This window comes from Equus asinus, chromosome 22, assembly GCF_041296235.1.
Source record: "Equus asinus isolate D_3611 breed Donkey chromosome 22, EquAss-T2T_v2, whole genome shotgun sequence".
NCBI classification, from domain to species: Eukaryota; Metazoa; Chordata; class Mammalia; order Perissodactyla; family Equidae; genus Equus; species Equus asinus.
Genome location: NC_091811.1, coordinates 37,705,463 through 37,726,552, shown reverse-complemented (window position 1 = coordinate 37,726,552; position 21,090 = coordinate 37,705,463). Strand labels below are relative to the sequence as shown.

Sequence of the window (21,090 nt, the reverse complement as noted above, 5' to 3'; positions counted from 1 at the left end):
AAATAAAGCCCAAAGTCAGCAGGAGAGAAATAACAAAAATCAGAGCAGAAATAAATACTATTGAAACGAAAAAGGCGGTAGAAAGGATCAATGAAACAAAGAGCTGGTTCTTTGAGAAGATAAATAAAATTGACAAACCTCTAGCCAGACTTACAAAGAAAAGAAGGGAAAAAGCTCAAATAAACAAAATCAGAAATGAAAGAGGAGAAATAACAACAGACTCTGCAGAAATACAACGGATTATAAGAGAATACTACGAAAAACTATACGCCAACAGAATGGATAACCTAGAGGAAATGCATAAATTCTTGGACTCCTACAATCTCCCAAAGCTCAATCAAGAAGAGGCAGACAATTTGAACAGACCAATCACAAGGAAAGAGATTGAAACGACAATCAAAAACATCCCAAAGAATAAAACCCCAGGACCAGATGGCTTTCCTGGGGAATTCTACCAAACTTTCAAAGAGGATTTAATACCTATCCTTTTCAAGCTATTCCAAAAAATTAGGGAGGATGGAACACTTCCTGACACATTCTACGTGGCCAACATCACACTGATACCAAAGCCTGACAAGGACATCACGAAAAAAGAGAACTACAGGCCAATATCACTGATGAACATAGATGCAAAAATTCTAAACAAAATTTTGGCAACCAGAATTCAGCAATTCATCAAAAGAATCATACATCATGACCAGGTGGGATTCATACCAGGGACACAGGGATGGTTCAACATCCGCAAATCAATCAACGTGATACACCACATCAACATACTGAGGAATAAAAACCACATGATCATCTCAATAGATGCAGAGAAAGCATTTGACAAGATCCAACAGCCATTTATGATAAAAACTCTGAACAAAATGGGCATAGAAGGGAACTACCTCAACATAATAAAGGCCATATATGACAAGACCACAGCCAACAACATACTCAATGGATAAAAACTGAGCGCCATCAACCCGAAAACAGGAATAAGACAAGGATGCCCTCTATCACCACTCTTATTTAACATAGTACTGGAGGTACTGGCCAGAGCAATCAGGCAAGAAAAAGGAATAAAAGGAATCCAAATAGGGAGGGAAGAAGTGAAACTCTCGCTGTCTGCAGACCACATGATCTTATATATAGAAAACCCCAAAGAATCCATGGGAAAACTCTTAGAAGTAATCAACAACTACAGCAAAGTTGCAGGGTATAAAATCAATTTGCATAAATCAGTAGCATTTCTATATTCTAATAACGAACTAACAGAAAAAGAACTCAAGAACACAATACCATTCACAATAGCAACAAAAAGAATAAAATACCTCGGGGTAAATTTAACTAAGGAAGTGAAGGACCTATATAATGAAAATTACAAGGGCTTTCTGAGAGAATTGGATGACGACATAAGGAGATGGAAAGACATTCCATGTACATGGATTGGAAGAATAAACACAGTTAAAATGTCCGTTCTACCAAAAGCAATCTACAGATTCAACACTATGCCAATCAGAATCCCAATGACATTCTTTACAGAATTAGAACAAAGAATCCTAAAATTCATATGGGGCAACAAAAGACCCCGAATTGCTAAAGCAATCCTGAGAAAAAAGAACAAAACGGGAGGCATCACAATCCCTGACTTCAAAACATACTACAAAGCTACAGTAATCAAAACAGCATGGTACTGGTACAAAAACAGGTGCACGGATCAATGGAACAGAATTGAAAGCCCAGAAATGAAACCACAAATCTATGGACAGCTTATCTTCAACAAAGGAGCTGAGGGCATACAATGGAGAAAAGAAAGTCTTTTCAACCAATGGTGCTGGGAAAACTGGAAAGCCATACGTAAAAGAATGAAAATTGACCATTCTTTTTCACCATTCACCAAAATAAACTCAAAATGCATCAAAGACCTAAAGGTGAGACCTGAAACCATAAGGCTTCCAGAGGAAAACGTAGGCAGTACAATCTCTGACATCAGTATTAAAAGGATCTTTTCGGACACCATGTCTTCTCAGACAAGGGAAACAATAGAAAGAATAAACAAATGGGACTTCATCAGACTAAAGAGCTTCTTCAAGGCAAATGAAAACAGGATTGAAACAAAAAAACAACCCACTAACTGGGAAAAAATATTTGCAAGTCATATATCTGACAAAGGCTTACTATCCATAATATATAAAGAACTCTCACAACTCAACAACAAAAAATCAAACCACCCCATCAAAAAATGGGCTGGAGACATGAACAGACATTTCTCCAAAGAAGATATACGGATGGTCAATAGGCACATGAAAAGATGCTCATCATCGCTGATCATCAGGGAAATGCAAATCAAAACTACACTAAGATATCAGCTTACACCCATTAGAAGGACAAAAATATCTAAAACTAATAGTAACAAATGTTGGAGAGGTTGTGGAGAAAAAGGAACGCTCACACACTGCTGGTCAGAATGCAAATACTATGGAAAACAGTATGGAGATTCCTCAAAAAATTAAAAATAGAACTACCATACAATCCAGCCATCCCACTACTGGGTATCTATCCAAAGAGCTTGATGTCAGCAATTCCAAAAGTCCTATGCACCCCAATGTTCACTGCAGCATTATTTACAATAGCCAAGACATGGAAGCAACCTAAGTGCCCATCAACAGATGAATGGATAAAGAAGATGTGGTACATATATACAATGGAATACTACTCAGCTGCAAAACAGAACAAAATCATTCCATTTGCAATAACATGGATGGACCTTGAGGGAATGATGTTAAGTGAAATAAGCCAGTTAGAGAAGGATAATCTCTGTATGACTCCACTCATATGAGGAATTTAAAAATGTGGACTAAGAGAACAGATTAGTGGCTACCAGGGGAAAAGTGGGGTGGGGGGTGGGCACAAAGGGTGAAGTGTTGCACCTACAAAATGAATGACAAACATTAATGTACAACTGAAATTTCACAATATTGTAACCTATCATTAACTCAATAAAATAAATAAATAAAAAAATTAAAAAATAAAGAAATGTACAACTGACACATTAAGTAAAATACCCTCACAATGTTGCTCTTTTTACATAAATAATTCTACCAGTTTGTTTTGGATAAACTGTTTAAAAATATATAAAACCATTGTTTCCATGCTTATTATTCTAATCCAGTTTGATGAAGAGGGCTTCCAAATGTTAGTATTTAAACTGAATTTGATAATTCAATCATTCAATTCATTTTGGAATAAGAAAGAAAATACTTGGCTGTAACTCACTGTGACTTCCCCTCATAATGACTCTCCCTTTACAGGGGTTGTGTAGAGGATGGATTTCCTAACAACTGAGATTTATTCATTGTCCAATATTTAATCCAATCTAAAATACTGTAGTAAATGAAAGGCATATGGACCAGCCAAAACATAAAATCTTTATTTTCCTTCCATTTTTTTTCTCTTCTTCAGAATGTTGTTAATCATTCTTACAGATACGTGAATAAACAGGATGTCGTCAAGCTATGCTTAATTCGTATTTCCTTCAGCGTTCTCTACTTAAAATAGGACCACAACTACATTTTGGGTTTAGTATGCCAAATTGGTTAATTCCTCACATACCGAGTCGTCGAGCTAAATGCTCACGTGTAACAAGCCACTTCTCTAAATCTTTCTTTAACCAAATTCCATAAAGCACAATTATTACAGCCGCCTGCGGGTCTAAGGGTCCAACTGTCCAACACCTAACTGGTATTCACTTTAAAATAGTACACATAAATATTGAGAACACTACTATTCATATTTAAGTAATGTAAACTGTAAAATCAGCAACAGAACATAGGTAGTAACCTGCAGCAGTATAAATCCATTTAAGAGGTCAATTTAAGGGCCTCTGAAACACTGTATTTTCACATAACTGCTTTTTTTTTTTAAATAAAAGCTCAAACAGAATAATCAAAATACTATAACCAGGAGGTATTTCAATAGGAAATGACACTTGGAAGAACAGGCCCAGTCTTTAAAAAGTTTATACAGAAAATTCCCAAAGCTAGCCATAGCTACTAATACTGATAACTATCAGAGATAATATGATAACCAGCTGTGTCTGTTAATTAAATTTTTTAAAAATGTGGTAGCATTATGATTTGTGTGATCTGATAAGCTGCCAAGTTTCTTCAATGAAAGTCACAGGTGTGGAGTGACTGGCTACAGGAGCCAGAGAAAGAAGACAAAAAAGACTGGAATCCAAGTTGTACTAAGATGAGTTCTCTATTCAAGTTTCATGAAAAATCCTTTAAATAGCCACCTCTGACAAATGCAGCATGACTCATTTTGCTTCCTCTGGTTGGGCTACACACCCTGGACAGAACAGGAAAGGAGAGGTAGTGCACAGCCCCATTGTGCTGCAGAGTTCACAGTATTCGCTATTTCCTTCTGTTAGGGACACATTCACACCCCTCCACCTATCCTGGTCATTAGACCATATCGCATAAAACAACACTGTTAGAATTCTCCGTAATAGTTAATGTTGGCAAAAAAAAAAAAAAAAATGAAGGCTGTTAAAAGGTTTTGCAAACATTCCATTTATTAATTACTTTTACTCTGGTCGGACTAAACTCTTGACAAAGGCACACCCAACAGTGGCCTAAGTGGAGGTAGATTTCTTTACAAAATTGAAAATTAAAGTCTTATATTTGAGATCAAATAAAAATACTTGTATTTCTCATGGTGTTAAGTATAAATTTTTTCTTTTTCTGTTTTGTCCACATTTTCTACAATAAACATTTTTTTTAATAAATAAGCCTACTAACATGTTTTAAGGAGAAAGGCCTCTCAGTTAATTTAATTGTCAGTACTATCTTTTTATATTCCTAAATGTTCTGCTTTATTTAGGATACCATAGAGAGACAGGCACCGATACACTATCCCTGTCATTGTAAATAGCAAGAAAGAAAATTTTTTCTGTTTCATTAAGGTCCACAAATATTTAGAAAACCTATATGTTATATACGCCTACAATATAAAAAAACCTATGGATTGCCACATCCTACAGAAAACATATGACAAATATATTGACTTTCAAATATCTGAGGGCTGGCTGGCAGAGACCGTAAATTCAAGCAAGAAACTTAACATACACTATTTAAAAACTCACTTTTGCTAATATTTCATCCTACATAAATTTAGCACACAGTGGCCCCCTTTGACACTCACAAATTTAATATCTCCTATTCCTAAGAAATTATTAGATAGAACTTTGTATCAGTTTGAAGAAAAGGCTATGTGACATAAAGAAATGGATTATAGAAAGGAAGTCAAATAGTGAAGCCCAAGATTTTCTAAATTCTTAATGAATCAGGTCTTTACAATATAATTTAAATATTTTATTGAAAGCACATTTCCAGGAAGTCTAACACATATATCTACGCATATACAAACTTGCTAAGTATAAAGCAGATATAGAGTCTTATGAATTATCTCCCCGTTTGAGTTATCCATATTTTATTTGCCCCTCCTCCATCTACAATGACTCAGCTGATTACTTAAACTGTTTTCCTTAAAAAAAATTTTCAAAATACCTGTTTTAATGTATTTTTTAAAAGTAATTAAATTTCTGCTGCAGCTACAACAAAGAATATTTAAAATTTAAAGTGTTCCCTTTATTCACTAAGATTTCTCCCTCTTCTTCTCAGTAAGTACAACTAAAAGGCCTGGACATTCTATTTAAAACAAATGTAAGAAGATTCTAGAAGGTGGCAAGAAGGCAGATCACCTACGGACCTAGGGACCCAAGGAATGACACGACTGTAAGTTCTGTGAGGTTTTTTGTGGCCTCATATATTCCAAATTGGGTACTGGCATGGCCAGCAACCAGGAAATGCTAATGAGCACAAACAAAAATAACCCCAAGAAAAGCTATCGCCCTCTAGCCAAAGGCCCATGAAAGAAGCAGCCCAGAAGAACAAAAAACTTTTAGATAACAAATGCCCTATGACAGCCAAACCCCACGGAAAAATATATGACCCCACTTCCAGCTCTGTGAGCAAAGGCCAAAATGCTGAGCCCAGACTTCAACCCTCGCCCAGCTTTGAGGAGGTGCCCCTGACTGTCCCCTGAGGTGGTAACACAGAAAGCCAGATGGTTTGGAGCTCTTTTTTAAGACTTGCACCCCCACTCAGAGATAAGGATGCACAATCTCGCTCGCTCTCTCTCCATTCAGAGGTAACAAGGCCTCCCCTCTCCATGAGGTCAGTACAAGCACATGGGGAAGAGTAAGAAAGAGCCTCTCTCCTCCCAGCAGGATGGTATCAGCCAAGGCCTATGTTGTTGTCAGTGTAGTGAGTCAACTCTGACTCCTAGCAACCCTGCGTACAGCAGAGTGGAACCCTGCCCGGTCTTTCTGTGTCATCCTCTCATCTTCCAGCTCCGTAACAGAACAGTCTATATCAGACAATATTCTGTCACTAGGGGGTTTTCATAATCAATTTTTTTCAGAAGCACGTGGCTAGGTCCTACTCCCTAGTCTGTCTTCGTTTGGAAGCTCTGATGAAACCTGTCCACTATGAGTGATCCTGACCCTGACGGTATTTGAAAAACCAGTGGCATAGCTTTCAGAATCACAGCCAACACACAGCTGCCACAGGACGACAACTAAAAGACAAGTGGTGTGGTTCCCTGACTGGGAAACGAACCCCAGTCCCATTGCAGAGGGACGAGGGAATTTTAACAACGAGGCCTATGGGGGGACCTGAAATCCCACTTTCTCCCTGGAGTAAGGAGGCACCCCTTCTGCCCAGGGTGTCAAAGGCAGCTTGAGTGGGAATCTTGGAATTTCACCCCAGACCTGATATTAACAAAGTGGCATCTACATTTCCTCAACCTGTACAGTGTCGGAGGAAGCCTGTTAAAATATAAGATTTAAACAAGACCCAAGGTATCATACAAAATACCCAAAATGTGTAGAATATAATTAAGACCTGCTCATCAAGCCAAGAATCAGGAAAATCTCAACCTGAATAAGAAAAGATCATGAACAGACAGCAACACTGAGATGACACCGATGTTAGAATTATCTGACAAGAATTTTAAAGCAACCATCATAAAAATGCTTTAAGAAGCAATTATGAATATGATTGAAACATGGAAAAGAACAAAGTTTCAGCAAAGAAATAGAAGATATAAAAAAGAACAAAAATACAAATTTTAGAACTGAAAATTACAATAACAGAATAAAAAACAACTGGCTCAACAGAAGAATGTTGGGGACACTGGAAAGCATCAATAAACTATAAGACAGAACAATAAAATTACCCAATCTGAACAACAGAGAGAAAACAGACTGAAAAAAAAAATGTCCAAATTCCAGAACAACAAGGACCTGTGGAACTATAGCAAAAGAAATGCTTTCATCAGGGACAGTGGCATACAAGCTAAACAGCATGTCTGCCTTTGAGTCCAAGTTAGCTATGAGACCTCCTAGTGCATTTTTTCTATCATTTATTTAGCCAAAGTGATAAAATACTCCATAAGTTAGTTTACACTTTTATTCACATGGTATAAAAAGGAGAGAGGCCTTTCTTGGTGTTGAAGTAAAATTATCTGAAAACAGTTTTCTTTGGAAGTACTGTTTCTTGTAAAAGGAAGATCTCTTTAAATTGAATATTAGTTTTGAAGACTCGAGTTGTTATTCTTAGATTATCACTATTAATAGTAAAAGCAGCAGGACAGCAATGATAATGCCACTTGGCATTTATATTGGTCTTCACTGTGAGAAGCTCAAAGTGTTGTATGACTGGTCTTAGATGGTCTCTCAGGTGTGTTATTGTTTCCATTAATAGATTGAGAAACTGCATTTGCAAAGGTACAGGTCCCACCAAAGGGCCCAGAACATGTCACTCAATGCAGATAGAAGAAAACAGAAGGTTCCCTCAGTGTTCTGTATTGCACCTTCCAATACGCACCACAGTTCTAAGTACAGGGCTGGTAAGTGTGGCCATACACAATGTAATTATTCACTAGAGGCAGGGTGCATTATATTAGCGAGTAATTCATTCATTCACTTAAGAATATTAATTGAGCCCACACCACATGCCAGGTACTGCTCTAGGCACTGGGAAGGAAAGTTCTTAATCTCACAGAGCTTACACTCTAGTGCGGGAAAAACAACAACAACAAAAAAAACGAATGAAAATAAAATAACAGGTGGAGATTAGTGCTATGAGGAGGAGGAAAAAAAGCAAAGAAAGAAAGCTAAGGAGTGCTGAGCATGTACACAGGTTCTTATTTTCTATATCATGGTCAAGGACAGCCTCCATTAAAAGGTAGCATTTGAGCAAGAATCTGAAAGAAGCCAGGTTCACTGAGAGTGGTTAAAAAGCATAATTTTCAAACAGTTAAAATGTGACTCATATAAATATAAATTGAACATACATCAAAGATTTATTCTACTCATTTATTAATAAATGAATCATTTATGTTAAGATGGAATGAATCAAATGTTAAGACTGGCTTAAAGAGCATTTAAAGAGGTATACATATACATACAGAAAATTTAAATAACGCAGTTTTTGACTAAGAAAGAGTGCTGGTTAGAGACAAAACTGGTGAATGTCCTACAGGGCAATAAACAGTATTCTTTGAAGTTACCTTTTCTAACAGACAGAAATTATTTGCATCTCTTCTGGGGAAAAAAATTAATTACCATGTCAATACATTTGAGACTTTTAATCAGCAGTATACAGTGAATCACACAAAGTACATTCTTCTAAATAATCCTTGGGTAGGTCTATTAAACAAGATCCCCACTGGACTCTGCAAGAACACACTGTTCACTCTTCTCCTTATTTTCAAGTTTTTTATTTTATTTTTTTTAACACAGCCATGTAGATATCTGGAAGAAGAGCATTAGAGTCAGAGAGACTGTGAGTCATAAACCATTTCCCTCCACTTACCACTCCAACAGCCAAGGAATGTCTCCCACAGAGACTCACACATTCGCCTGGACCGTATTATGAAGTTGGGTGTAAGTAAAGAGCTGGGGGTGAACCAGAAAAGCTGGAGACGTCAGAAGATTTACATTGATAGGTGAATGAGAATTGAGGTTGGGAAATGACTTGATTTACATTTCTAAAAATACTAGTCTATCTGCTGAAATACTCATTAGGGAGAACAGCAAGGGCAGAAGCTAGAAGACCACTTAGGAGGCTACTAAAATGATCTAAGCAAATAAACAAGTAAATACGTAGTTTGTCAGGTGTAAAAAGTGCTATGCAGAAAAATAAAGCAGAATATGGGAAGGCTGGTAGGGGATGTCAGTGTTGTCTAGAAAGGTCTCTCTGATAAGGTGATATTTACACAAAGACATGAATGATATAAAAAAGAAAACCACGCAGAAAATTGAGGGAAGAATGTTCCAGACACAGGAATAAAGCAAAACGATTGAGAAAGAAGCAGAGAAAAGACAGGGAAAGGGACAAAAGAGAATGTAGGGCCTTGCAAATCATTTTAAGGACTTACTTGACTTTTAGTTTGGGTGAGATGAGAAGCCACTGAGGCAGAGAAATGACATGATCACCTTCAAGTGTTAAACAGATCACAGTGGCTGCAATGTGGAGTGCGGTCTGTAAGCGGGCAATGACAGAAGCAAAAAGACTGGTTAGAAGATACTTTAGTACTCCAATGGAGAAATAAGAATGGCCTCGAATAGGCTGGTAGCAGTGACCACAAAAATAAAGTGTCAAAACCTGGATATTTTGAAGGTAGAGCCAACAGGTTTTGCTAAAGAAACAGATGGGTAAGTACAAGGAGGAATAAATATAAGTTTCGGCCTAAGCAATTGGAAAGACAGAGTTGCCATTTACTGGAATGGGGGAAGACTGCAGAAGAAACAAGTTTATTGAGGAAATCTGAGGAGGAGAAAAAGAGGAGACATTTATTACAAACAATTTATGAAAAAGGTTTAACATCTCGGTTTGGGGTTTATAGGATTCTAAGCTCTTTTCAAATGTAATCACAATAAGAAAAATTAGAATGTCCAATTTCCAAATTTTATCCATCAGAAACAGAATATTTTCCACCAAACTGAGTCTCAAACAAATAACCCTCATGGCTTCTCACAGATTCATACTTTTCAAAATGGCATTTATCATTACCTTCATCCCCATTGATCAATATTATACATTTAAGCAAATATCTGATTCTTCATTCATACAGTATTTTTGAGCACTTTTTGAAACTACATTACATCCTTCATCAAAAGACCTAAGTATTAAATTTTAAGTTCATTCGGTTTACCTGAAGTTCTTTGTATCTCTCTTGAAAAGAAATGGCCTCTTGCTCTTTTTCTTTAAGAAAATCTTTCTCTAAGACACTATGCTTTTCCATCAATGATTCCACATCCTAAAAGAAAAATCCAAGCATAAGTTTCATAATATTTATTGGCATAAAATATACTTATTTTTTCAATTGAACATACCAGAAAGTATTTAGTAAGGAAAGTACCTATAGGAAGTATGGTTGAAAGTTCAACAGTATTATAGATTGTATGCTTCACTCCAGACCAATATCAAACATTAATATAACACAAATTATTCATGCTAATGAACAAAAGAATCCAAACTAATCACAATAAACACAATCTCTCTCTGCACATACTTTCTATAAATTTACTAAGGTCTTTTCATAGATGTATTTGCAAAAAAGAGAAATGAGAACATAAATAAATAATTTACTTAGACAGCTGTATATCTAAGTACTCTTGTCAAATATCCCATGATGCCTGACTTCCCACAGGGGCAAGTCAATGTTACAAATGTTCTCATCTACATAAGAAATATAATACTACCTGCTTTCAAAGTAAATAAAAATAAACCAGAAGGAAAGCATTAGTTAGAGAAAAAAAGTCAAGTAAAAGATGTTCCATATCTTTAAAAGGACATATTGAGGACTAGAGATTTCTTATCAAAGACTTTTCTAAGTGATAAACATCAAATGATTGATTTAAAGCTACAGCCAAGGGAGGACTGCATCTTCTTCTACTGAACTTCTACTGATGAGTTTTTAATCAGAGATTGGGATTATATCAAATTTTTAGTAAATGCAATTCAAACATTTATTGTTTTTAGGCAAATGTATATATACCTTTTTAATTCTCTGCTTTTCCTCTTCAGAAACTTTGAGTTTAATCTCTAGACTTGAAATTTTCTGCTGAAGCTGTATGTTTGATAAATTGGCTCCAGGATCCTCAGAATCATCCACAAGAGCAATTGTTCCATTACTTTTCTCATCAGTTAAACCCAATGGAAAAAGTGAGATATCCAGATGAGTGTGTGTTGATTGCTGAATCTAAACCACATTAAAAAAAAAAAAATACACAAGAGGGGAAAGTTTACACTGTACCAATAATGAAAACATCCAAAGGGCACCAGAAACCACATTTGGAAATTAAGTTGTAGCAAAGGTTCTGAAATTATTTCACCCTTTAAGTAAATCAACAGAAGACCTCAATTGTTACAACAACCTGATCTTTGCAGTAAGAAACAAAATTTCCTCTAAACTTTTAGAGTTTAAAGCATTTATTATTTTTCAAGCAAAGCATTAAAAAACTTGAAACTGTTTCTTATGCTTGAGAATGGATAGTTAAGTATAGACACATCTGTTACTCACCAGTTCTCAAATTTAAACAAACACATAGAACTTGTTTATATTTTAAATTTAAATCAGAATTTGAAATCTATCAATAACCTCTAATTGATCATCATTTTCTAGTAAATTTAACAGGTGACCCAAGACGTATACAGCTCTTTGGAAATCTGGACAACCTCCAGCATCTAGCATAATGACTGGATCAATAAATATTTGAGTGAATAAATCCTATGATTGCTGTCTTTTTGGTTTTTACTCTAAAATTGAAATGAACACTCTAATACCTGCAAACACGTGGTGAAATCCCCTGAAAAGAGAAAAAAATTGTCCTTTTTTTGTAATTATTTTCCCTTTTGAAGTTCAAGATTTGAAATGCAAAGCTAAGGCCATTTTAATAGATTAGATACTCAAACTATATTTTGTTACCTAAAGCTAATTAAATTATCTTGCAATTGTGCCACAAAACAAACATATAATTCAAGGTTTTTCTATTCTAGATATTATCCTCAAAGTTAGAATATCTTCAGAATTATTTTTTAGAAAATTAAAAAAAATCAGAAAAGCTTCACTTAAATCAGTATTTTTAAGTATGCAAACTTCTCATAAAAATATGCTTGTCTTATTTTTCCAAAGAAGATATACAGATGGCCAATAAGCACATGAAAAGATGGTCAACATGACTAATCATCAGGGGAACGCAAATCAAAACCACACTAAGATATCGCCTCACAACCATTAAAATGTCCATAATCACTAAGACTAAAAATAACAAATGTTGGAGAGGGTATGGAGAAAAGGGAACCCTCATACACTGCTGGCGGGAATGCAAACTGGTGCAACCACTATGGAAAACAGTACAGAGATTCCTCAAAAAACTAAAAACAGAAATACCATATGACCCAGCTAACCCACTACTGGGTATCTACCCAAACAAGTTAAAATCAATAATCGAAAGTAACACATGTACCCCTATGTTCATTGCAGCACTATACACAACGGCCAAGACATGGATGCAATCCAAGTGCCCATCGACCAATGACTGGATAAAGATGTGGTATATATATACAACGGAATACCACTCAGCCATACAAAAGAGAAAATCATCCCAGTTGCAACAACATGGATGCACCTGGAGGGTATTATGCTAAGCAAAGTAAGCCAGACTGAGAAAGACAAACACTATATGATGTCACTTATATACGGAATATAAACAAACACATGGACAAAGAAAACAGTTCAGTGGTTACTGGGGGAAGCGGGGTGGGGAGTGGGCACAGGGGGAGAAGTGGAGCATGTATACGGTGACGGACAAGAAATAACGTACAAGTGAAATTTCACAATGATGTAAACTATTATGAACTCAATTAAAAAAATATATATATATATGCTTGTCTTTACCTGTGCTTTAGGAATAGTCTGCCTGACAATGCTGTTGTCTGCATGTGTATTCTCTGGTGATGAAATGATGGGCTCAGAAGAGAGGCAGCCAACTGAGGGAGAAGAGTGGTCATGGTCCAGTACAATCTCAGGAGAAGCTGGAGAAAGATGGACTCCAGATACTAAAGGAAAACCAAAAGAAAAAAAGGATTATTAAAGAGAAAATAAAGAACAAAAGAACAGGTTGAAAGGGAAGAAAGACAGCAGAGGGAGGGAAAGGGAAAAGAGCAAGGGACGTAAAAGCAATGAGACTGAAAATGAGGATTCTATGACTATTGCTCAGGGACCATTATCTGAAATCTAAAAAACTAGTGTTTCTAAATTTAACATGACATTTACGTGTGAGACTCAGGCAAAAAAAAACAATTTAAAAAATGTCTTAGTGTTTACATACTAATACATTACCATAAGAAGTGCATTTTCCAACTCAGAGAAAGTATTCAAATATATTACCTATCTATTCAGTTAGTTAAGAAAAAGCACTCGTGTGCCTACTAGTGCCAGGCACAGACACTAGGCAGGCACTGAGAAGACAGCAGTGAAGACATGCATCCATGTCCTCAATGACCTTATGACCCAGGAGGCAAGTGAAATCATTCATTTACTACAATAAAGTGAGCTAAAGGGAAGAACAATTACTTTAAAATAAACTAACCTATCTGTCTCTGTGTGAACAACTTCTTTTGCAACAACAAAAGATTTTTCATGTTAAAGTCAGTTTTAGTTGGCTGAAGTATTTCTACAGAAAAATAATGTTGAAACATAATTCTGTAATTCGTTTCATAACAAAACATTATTAGATTGTGACTAGGGCTCAGATACAAAGGTCATGAAAGGAAAGCCAACTGCCAAGCATGAAATAAGACAAAAATATCGATGAGGGCAAAATAAACAGTTTATTTTCAAATGTTCTAAAAACTCAAATATATTTTGATTATGAGTTTTAAAATTTAAGAAGAGTTACGTAATCATTTTTAGCAGTAATTCATTTATATGTTCTGACTTTCTAAATTATAAAGACCTTTATTCCACATTGGCATCAGTAGCAAGTTCAGCGCAGTTCTACTATAAATTCTGGAAGGCAGCTCACAATGGAAATTGCATTTTTCCCTGAAGAAAGACATTTATAAGGTCATTAGGTATTAACAAACTACAGAATATATCAATGTCTGATTGGTACCCTATGAGATCATTTAATTATCTTATATGCACTTCTATTGTGTAGCAATATTATGTTTCTAAAATACCATGTGCCATATTGGATAAGGTATCCTAGCTTCTCCAACAGGCATTTCACTATTTTAACTGAAATATAGAAAACTAAAACTTCAACTCACCTTTGTAATTGATATATCTAACAAATTTTTTTTTCTAATTTTCACTATTCTATACACTAACAGATTTCCAAATAAAGGACAAAATATTCTAACTTCTAATTCTGAACTATAATTTACAACAAAATATTAGTAATTAATTTTTAAAGGTATAAAAATAAGTACTATAGTATAATAAGAGGAAACACAGCCTTGTGATTAAGAGCATAGACTCTGGAACCATATTGCCATACCAGGTATAGAACTGGCAAGTTTGCTTAACTTCCTTCAGTTTCCTCATCTGTAAAAGTGGCATAGAGTTGCTAATTAGGCTTACAGTGACTAAAAGATGTACAGCTTTTAGCATGTGCTGATATTATTTTCATTATTATTTCAAAGATTATTCAAATTTGTTGAACAAGTATGTTTATTTCTGGGCATAAAGGGTATGTGTGACTATGATCCCAGGTTCAAGAAAGTCTTAAAAATATCTTTCTGATCTAACACCTGAACATTTTAACATTCCTTTATGTCATTCATATTTACAGCCACAATCTAAGACAAGATGTCATGTTGTCCCAAGTTAAATTCTCATCCTATAATAGTAAATGTTCAAGTATATCATATTAGGGAAAGAGGGAGGGAAAATGGGTAGAATAAAGTAAGGGAAGAAGGAAGGGAGACAGGAAAGAAAAGAGATAAATAAGGGGAAAAGAAAAGGATTAGCTGAGGGAAGAAAGTAGGGAGGGGAAGGAGGGCATCCTCAACCTGACACTTTCCACTAGCTACCATCACCTTATCACACTTTCCTTTCAGAACCAAATTTCTTGTCTCCAAATGATTCCTGTCTCCATTTTCTTCTTCCTCACCCAACACGCATCACTCCATTGGACCCAGCACTTAAGACATTAATTTTCCCTTCACTTACTAAGTCAAATGAACACTTCTTATTTATCCTCCTTTAATTCTCCAGAGCACATAATACCAACGACCCTCCCTTCTCCTTGAAACTCTTCCGTTGGCACCTGTGAACCACTATATCCTAGATGTTCTCCTAACATTTTGACCATTTTTTTCTTGTTTCCTTTTCAGGCTCTTTCTCTACTCAATCTTAAATTTCACTGTTTCCTATATCCTCTGATCTTCTCAGTGTTCACATTATTCTTACCACTTTCAAAATCCATTATTTAAATCACCACCTATAAGCTAATGACCCCTAAATTCTCATCTCTAGGACAAACCACTCTGCAGACCTCCAGATCCATATACTCACCTAACTACCAGACAGTTTCATTTAGCTGTCTAATAGGTACATCAAACTTAATCCATCATCTTAGATAAACCTGCTTTGCTTGATGTTTTCCATCCGAGTCAAATGTATCTCAATGAACTACTTGCCCAAGCCAGAAATGATACCAACTTCACTCCAGTCACACTGTGCTAACAGATCCCTGATTATGCCCTACTGTTCAATACCTCTGTGACCTCACAATATTACTGCCTAAGTAAAAGCTATGGCTGTGAAGACAGAAATAGATTCAAATTTGAATAATGACAACATACTCATTATGCAGCCTTCAACAAATTATATAAACCCATCTAAGTCCCAGTTTCCTCTTCTGAAAAATTGGGAAATAATATGTACTTCAAAATGATGTTATGTCGCTTCAATTAGATAACGTACATAAACCACTTAGTTGTACCAGATAAGTACATGGTAAACATTCAATAAATGGAAGTTGTCATTGAAATTATCATTTGCCAACATTCAAAACAAGCTTTTCCAAGAATCTTTTCACCTATTCCATTACCTGCCCAACCACAATATAATTTTAATTTCCCCGTGTCAAAATATTACATAATTTCTAAGAAATAATGATAATTAAAACATATCAATCTATGGGCTATATTTAAAGCAGTGTTTAGAAAAAATCTGTAGCCTTGAACACAATTAAAAGAAAATCAATGAATTAAATTCTCAGCTAATAAACTAAAACAGATACAAAGAAAACTTTAAAAACACAATAAAGAAAATAAGATAATGCAGATATCAAAGTACATTAAGAAGAAAAGTAACCAAAATCCTGAATTTCTAAAAAACAATTAAAATAATAGTTTAAACTTATTAACAATAAAAGGGAAAAAGTACACATATACAAATTAAATGACAAAGGGAACATAACAATTAAAACAGCAGAAATTTTTTTAAAAATCATAAAACTGGGGCTGGCCCTGTGGCCAAGTGGCAAAGTTCGCATGCTCTGCTTCGGTGGCCCAGGGTTTCACCAGTTCAGATCCTGGGCGCAGACCTAGCACTGCTCATCAAGCCATGCTGAGGCGGCGTCCCACACAGCACAAGTAGAAGGCCTACAATTAGAACATACAGCTATGTACTGGGGGGCTCTGGGGAGAAAGAAAAGGAAAACAAAGATTGGCAACAGATGTTAGCTTAGCTGCCAATCTTTAAAAAAAGAAATCATAAAATTCCTCTACAGACTTCTAAGTAAATACATTTGAAAATCTAGATAAAATGGGCAATTCTTCAGAAATGTAGTTTATAAAAGATGATGTGATTAGAGCTTAAAAAAACAACCTGTAAAAAAGAGATCGATTTCCTAGGGGAAAAAAATAGTTATCAGGTAAGTACCCCACAGATAAGGCATTTCAAGAGGATTTCTGACAAAAAATTCAGAAAATGAATAACCCCAATGTTCTAAAATTGTTCCAGAGTATTGAAAACGAAGGAAAACTTCATTAGCATTACATAACATTAACATAATATTGACAGCTAAGCTTGATAAAGACAGAATAAAAACAGAATACTTAGAGGTTTTAGAGTACTGTATAAAAATAATGAGGTAAAAATTCTAAATAAAATAGCTGTAAATGGAACCCAACACCATATTGAGAAAATGATATACTGTGAACAACTCAGATTTCTTTCAGGAATGCAAGGCTGGTTCACTATCAGGGAATTCATTAATACAATACTCCATAGTAATAGACTTGAAGAGAAAAATGATATAATTCTCTCCAAGACTGAAAACGCTTTTGATAAAATCGAACACCCATAACTGTTAAAAACTCTCACAAAAACAGAAATCGATGGATACTTTCTTTCTTTCTTTTTTTTGCTTTTTGTTGAGGAAGACTGGCCTGGAGCTAACATTTGTTGCCAATCTCCTGTTTTTTTTTCCTTTTTCTCCCCAGAGTTTCAGTACATAGTTGTATGTTAGTGGTAAGTCCTTCTGGTTCTTCCATGTGGGATGCCACCACAGCATGACTTGATGAGCAGTGTGTAGGTCCATGCCCAGAATCCAAACCAGTGAACCCCGGGCCACTGAAGTGGAGCACACGAACTTAACCACTATGCCGCCAGGCTGGTCCCTAGATATTTTCTTAACATGACTAGACCTTAGTCCCAAAATCAGAATGTTAATGAAGAAAAACTAAAGGTGTTTACTCTAACATCAGGAACAAGATAAAGATGCCTACCATCTCTATACCATTTAACACCGCAGTAAAGGTATGAGCCAATGCAATTAGACAAGAGAAACTAAGTACAATCATAAAAATAGGAAAAGGTGGAAAACTATCTCATGTTCCTGCTAACTCAAACAATAAACACATTCAGTAAAGTAGCAGAATATCAACTTAATGATCAGCAATCAATAGCATTCATATGTAAAAACAATAACTATTTACAGGATATAATGGTAGAGAGAATAATATTTTCCATAGCAACAGAAAAGATAAAATACATAGGAATAAAATTAGCTAGAAACATGAGGAAAACTTTAAAATACTGTTGAAAGACTGAAAGGTAGACCTGAATAAAGGTAAAGATACCCCTTGTAATTAAATAGGGCAACTAAATATCATCAAGATGCCAGTCTTTCCTTACTTAATTTTTTTTTAATTAAGGTTTTTTCGGGGGTTTTTTGGAGTTTTTTGTTTTTTTGCTGAGGAAGATTGTCACTGCGCTAATATCTGTGCCAACATTCCTCTACTTTGTATGTGGGACACCATCACAGTATGGCTTGATAAGCAGTATATACGTCCATGCCCAGGATCTGAACCCATGAATCCTGGGCTGCCAAAGCAGAGCACACGAACTTAAACACTACACATTGGGGCCGGCCCCCTTAGTTAATTTATAGGCCTAATATAATTCCAATAAAAGTATTAATAAGCTTTTTTATAATGGAGCTGGACAAATCTAGCTAGACAGTCATCATCACATGGAAAAAGTAAAAATGCGAAAATAGAGAAAACTACAAAAGAAAGAATATAAGGAGAAGACTAGCCCCTCTTAATAAAATATACAAAAGTAAACTGTATTAAAACATACTACTGACCTTAAGATATACTGTAGTAAATTATATTAAAAGATACTTTAGGGGGTGGCCCGGTGACATAGTGGTTAAGTCCGCGTGCTCCACTTCCATGGCCTGGGGTTCACCAATTCACATCCTAGGTGCAGACCTACACACTGCTCATCAAGTCATCCTGTGGCAGCATCCCACATGGAAGAACTAGAAGGACAACTATGACAGACAACTATGTACTGGAGCTTTGGGGAGAGAGACAGTAAAAAAAAAAAAAAAGAGTAAGATTGGAAATAGACGTTAGCTGAGGCCAATCTTCCTCACAAAAAAAAAAAAAAAACCTTAAAAAACAAATAAAGAAACTGTTTGTAAGTAAAATAGGGTGTTTATTTGGTGCAGCAATAAACAGACCAAAAGAACATACCAGGAAGTCCAGACACAGACTCATGTAGGGGTGAAACTTAAGTATATGATGAAACTGACACTTCAAATCACTGAGGCAAATACAGGTTAATAAATAGTGCCAAAACAATTGATTAGCCATTTGGAAAAAAGATAAAATTACACTCATACCTCACACTAGAGACAAAAAATAAACTACAAATGGATCAGGGATCTAAATATTAAAAAAAAAGGAGACAATATAAGTACTAAAAAAAAAATATTAAGTGACTTCCACTTTACCTTGGGTGTAAGAAAGGGCTTTTTAACTGTGACTCAATTCCAGATACAATAAAAGAAAAGACTGATAAATTTGACTACAGAATATATAGGGGCTGGCCCAGTGGCATAGTGGTTAAGTTCACACACTCCACTTCGACTGCCTGGCATTCGCTGGTTTGGATCTGGGGCATGGACCTACACACCACTCATCAGGCCATGCTGTGGTGGAATCCCATATACAAAATAGAGGAAGATTGACACAGATGTTAGCTCAGGGCCAATCTTCCTCACCAAAAAGAAGGGAACATAAACTTTTTGTGTGTCAAAAATTATCTTAAATAAAATTAAAAAACAACTGACAAACTAAAAAGAAGATATGTATAATACCTATCATAGATAAGGGCTAATATTCTTAATATATAAAGAACATCTAAAACTTAGGGGGAAAAAGACGGGGGGGAAAAAAACCCTACAAAATAATGGGCAAAAAATGTGAACAGACAATTCTCCAAAAAGAAAATGTACAAACAGTCCGTAAATAAATGGAAAAATGAAGATATGTGCATTTACTCATTTGTCAGAAAGGAAACACAGGAAGGATAAAAGGATAAAGCCAAAACTAATGAGGCTGACAGGTGGAGGACAGGTCGAATGAAGTGGAAAGACAGAAGAAATTAACAGTAGGAAATTTCTCCGAGTGTAGTTTTTTAATATTGTTCTGAGTTTTAGAATCATGTTAATAACATTTCACATACTCAATAAAATAAAAATAAAATCAACAAGCAGGGGAACAGGGGGATTGAATCCTAAAATGAAACACAAAGAGCAACAAATGAACTAAACCATACTGCAAATAAATAATCTAATCACATTGCAAGGGGGGAGAGTGGGAGAGCAAGAATTAACCTAAGTTTCCTCAGGACATAGTATTTGAATATATGGCCTTAGCTAAGAACAATAAATAAACATTGAGACAAAGAGGAAGAGGAAGAAAAAGAAGAGAATGAGGAGGAGGGGAAAGAAGAGTAAAGATAAAGCAAATGTGGTAAAATGTTAACATGTGAAGAAAACGGATGAATGGTATATGGGAACTATCTGTCTAAGTCAAAACAAAGTCAACAGGAAAGAGCAAAAAGAGAAATTATATAATAAAAAACCAAGAGATCCAAAGAATTACTCACAAGGAGAAAATACTTGGTCTCAACAAAAGTCTTCCCTATGCAAAACTGCTAAATAAAGACTGGATATCACTGAAAACACGTATAAGAACAGTCCTAGCAGTACTGTTCATAATAGCAAATAAGTGACAACAGCCTAAATAACCACTGACAGGAGAATGGTCAAATGAGCTGCGGCATAATCATACATTAGAATCCTTTGTATCAGTGAAAATGAAGGAACTACAGGTATACACAACAACATGGATGAGTCTTAGAAACATAACTTTGAGTGAAAAAAGTAAATTACAGGAGAGCCCACAAGGCACTAAGCCATTTTTATAAGGCACATAAACAAGTAAAACTCTCTCGATACATATATACACACATACAATAAAACTGGTTTTTATAAAAACAAGGAAATGATAAGATTTAGGACCATGGTTCCTTCTAGGGGAAAGCACAAGGATTAAGACAGAAGAGGAGTACTAGAATTGGTAATGTTCTAGTTCTTAAGTTAAATGGGAGATTCATGAGTGTAATTTTTAAGTATAACAAAGAAAAAAATAGTTA

General features: G+C 35.4%; 1 protein-coding gene across 14 annotated transcripts in view; it reads right to left on the bottom strand.

The window, feature by feature from the left end:
- CCDC91 (coiled-coil domain containing 91) overlaps window positions 1–21,090 on the bottom strand; it is a 331,952-nt gene that overhangs the window by 210,144 nt on the left and 100,718 nt on the right. For 6 of the 14 annotated variants that reach the window (XM_014846902.3, XM_070494038.1, XM_014846903.3 and 3 more), the window contains 3 exons: window positions 13,018–13,178; window positions 11,116–11,319; window positions 10,270–10,374 (listed from right to left, as the gene is read on the bottom strand). In XM_014846902.3, the coding sequence (XP_014702388.1) occupies window positions 10,270–10,374; window positions 11,116–11,319; window positions 13,018–13,178 (470 nt within the window). Of the gene's footprint in view, window positions 1–10,269; window positions 10,375–11,115; window positions 11,320–13,017; window positions 13,179–14,077; window positions 14,162–21,090 lie in introns of those variants that run through there. The other 8 variants (XM_044775280.2, XM_070494037.1, XM_070494041.1 and 5 more) reach the window with 2 other exon arrangements.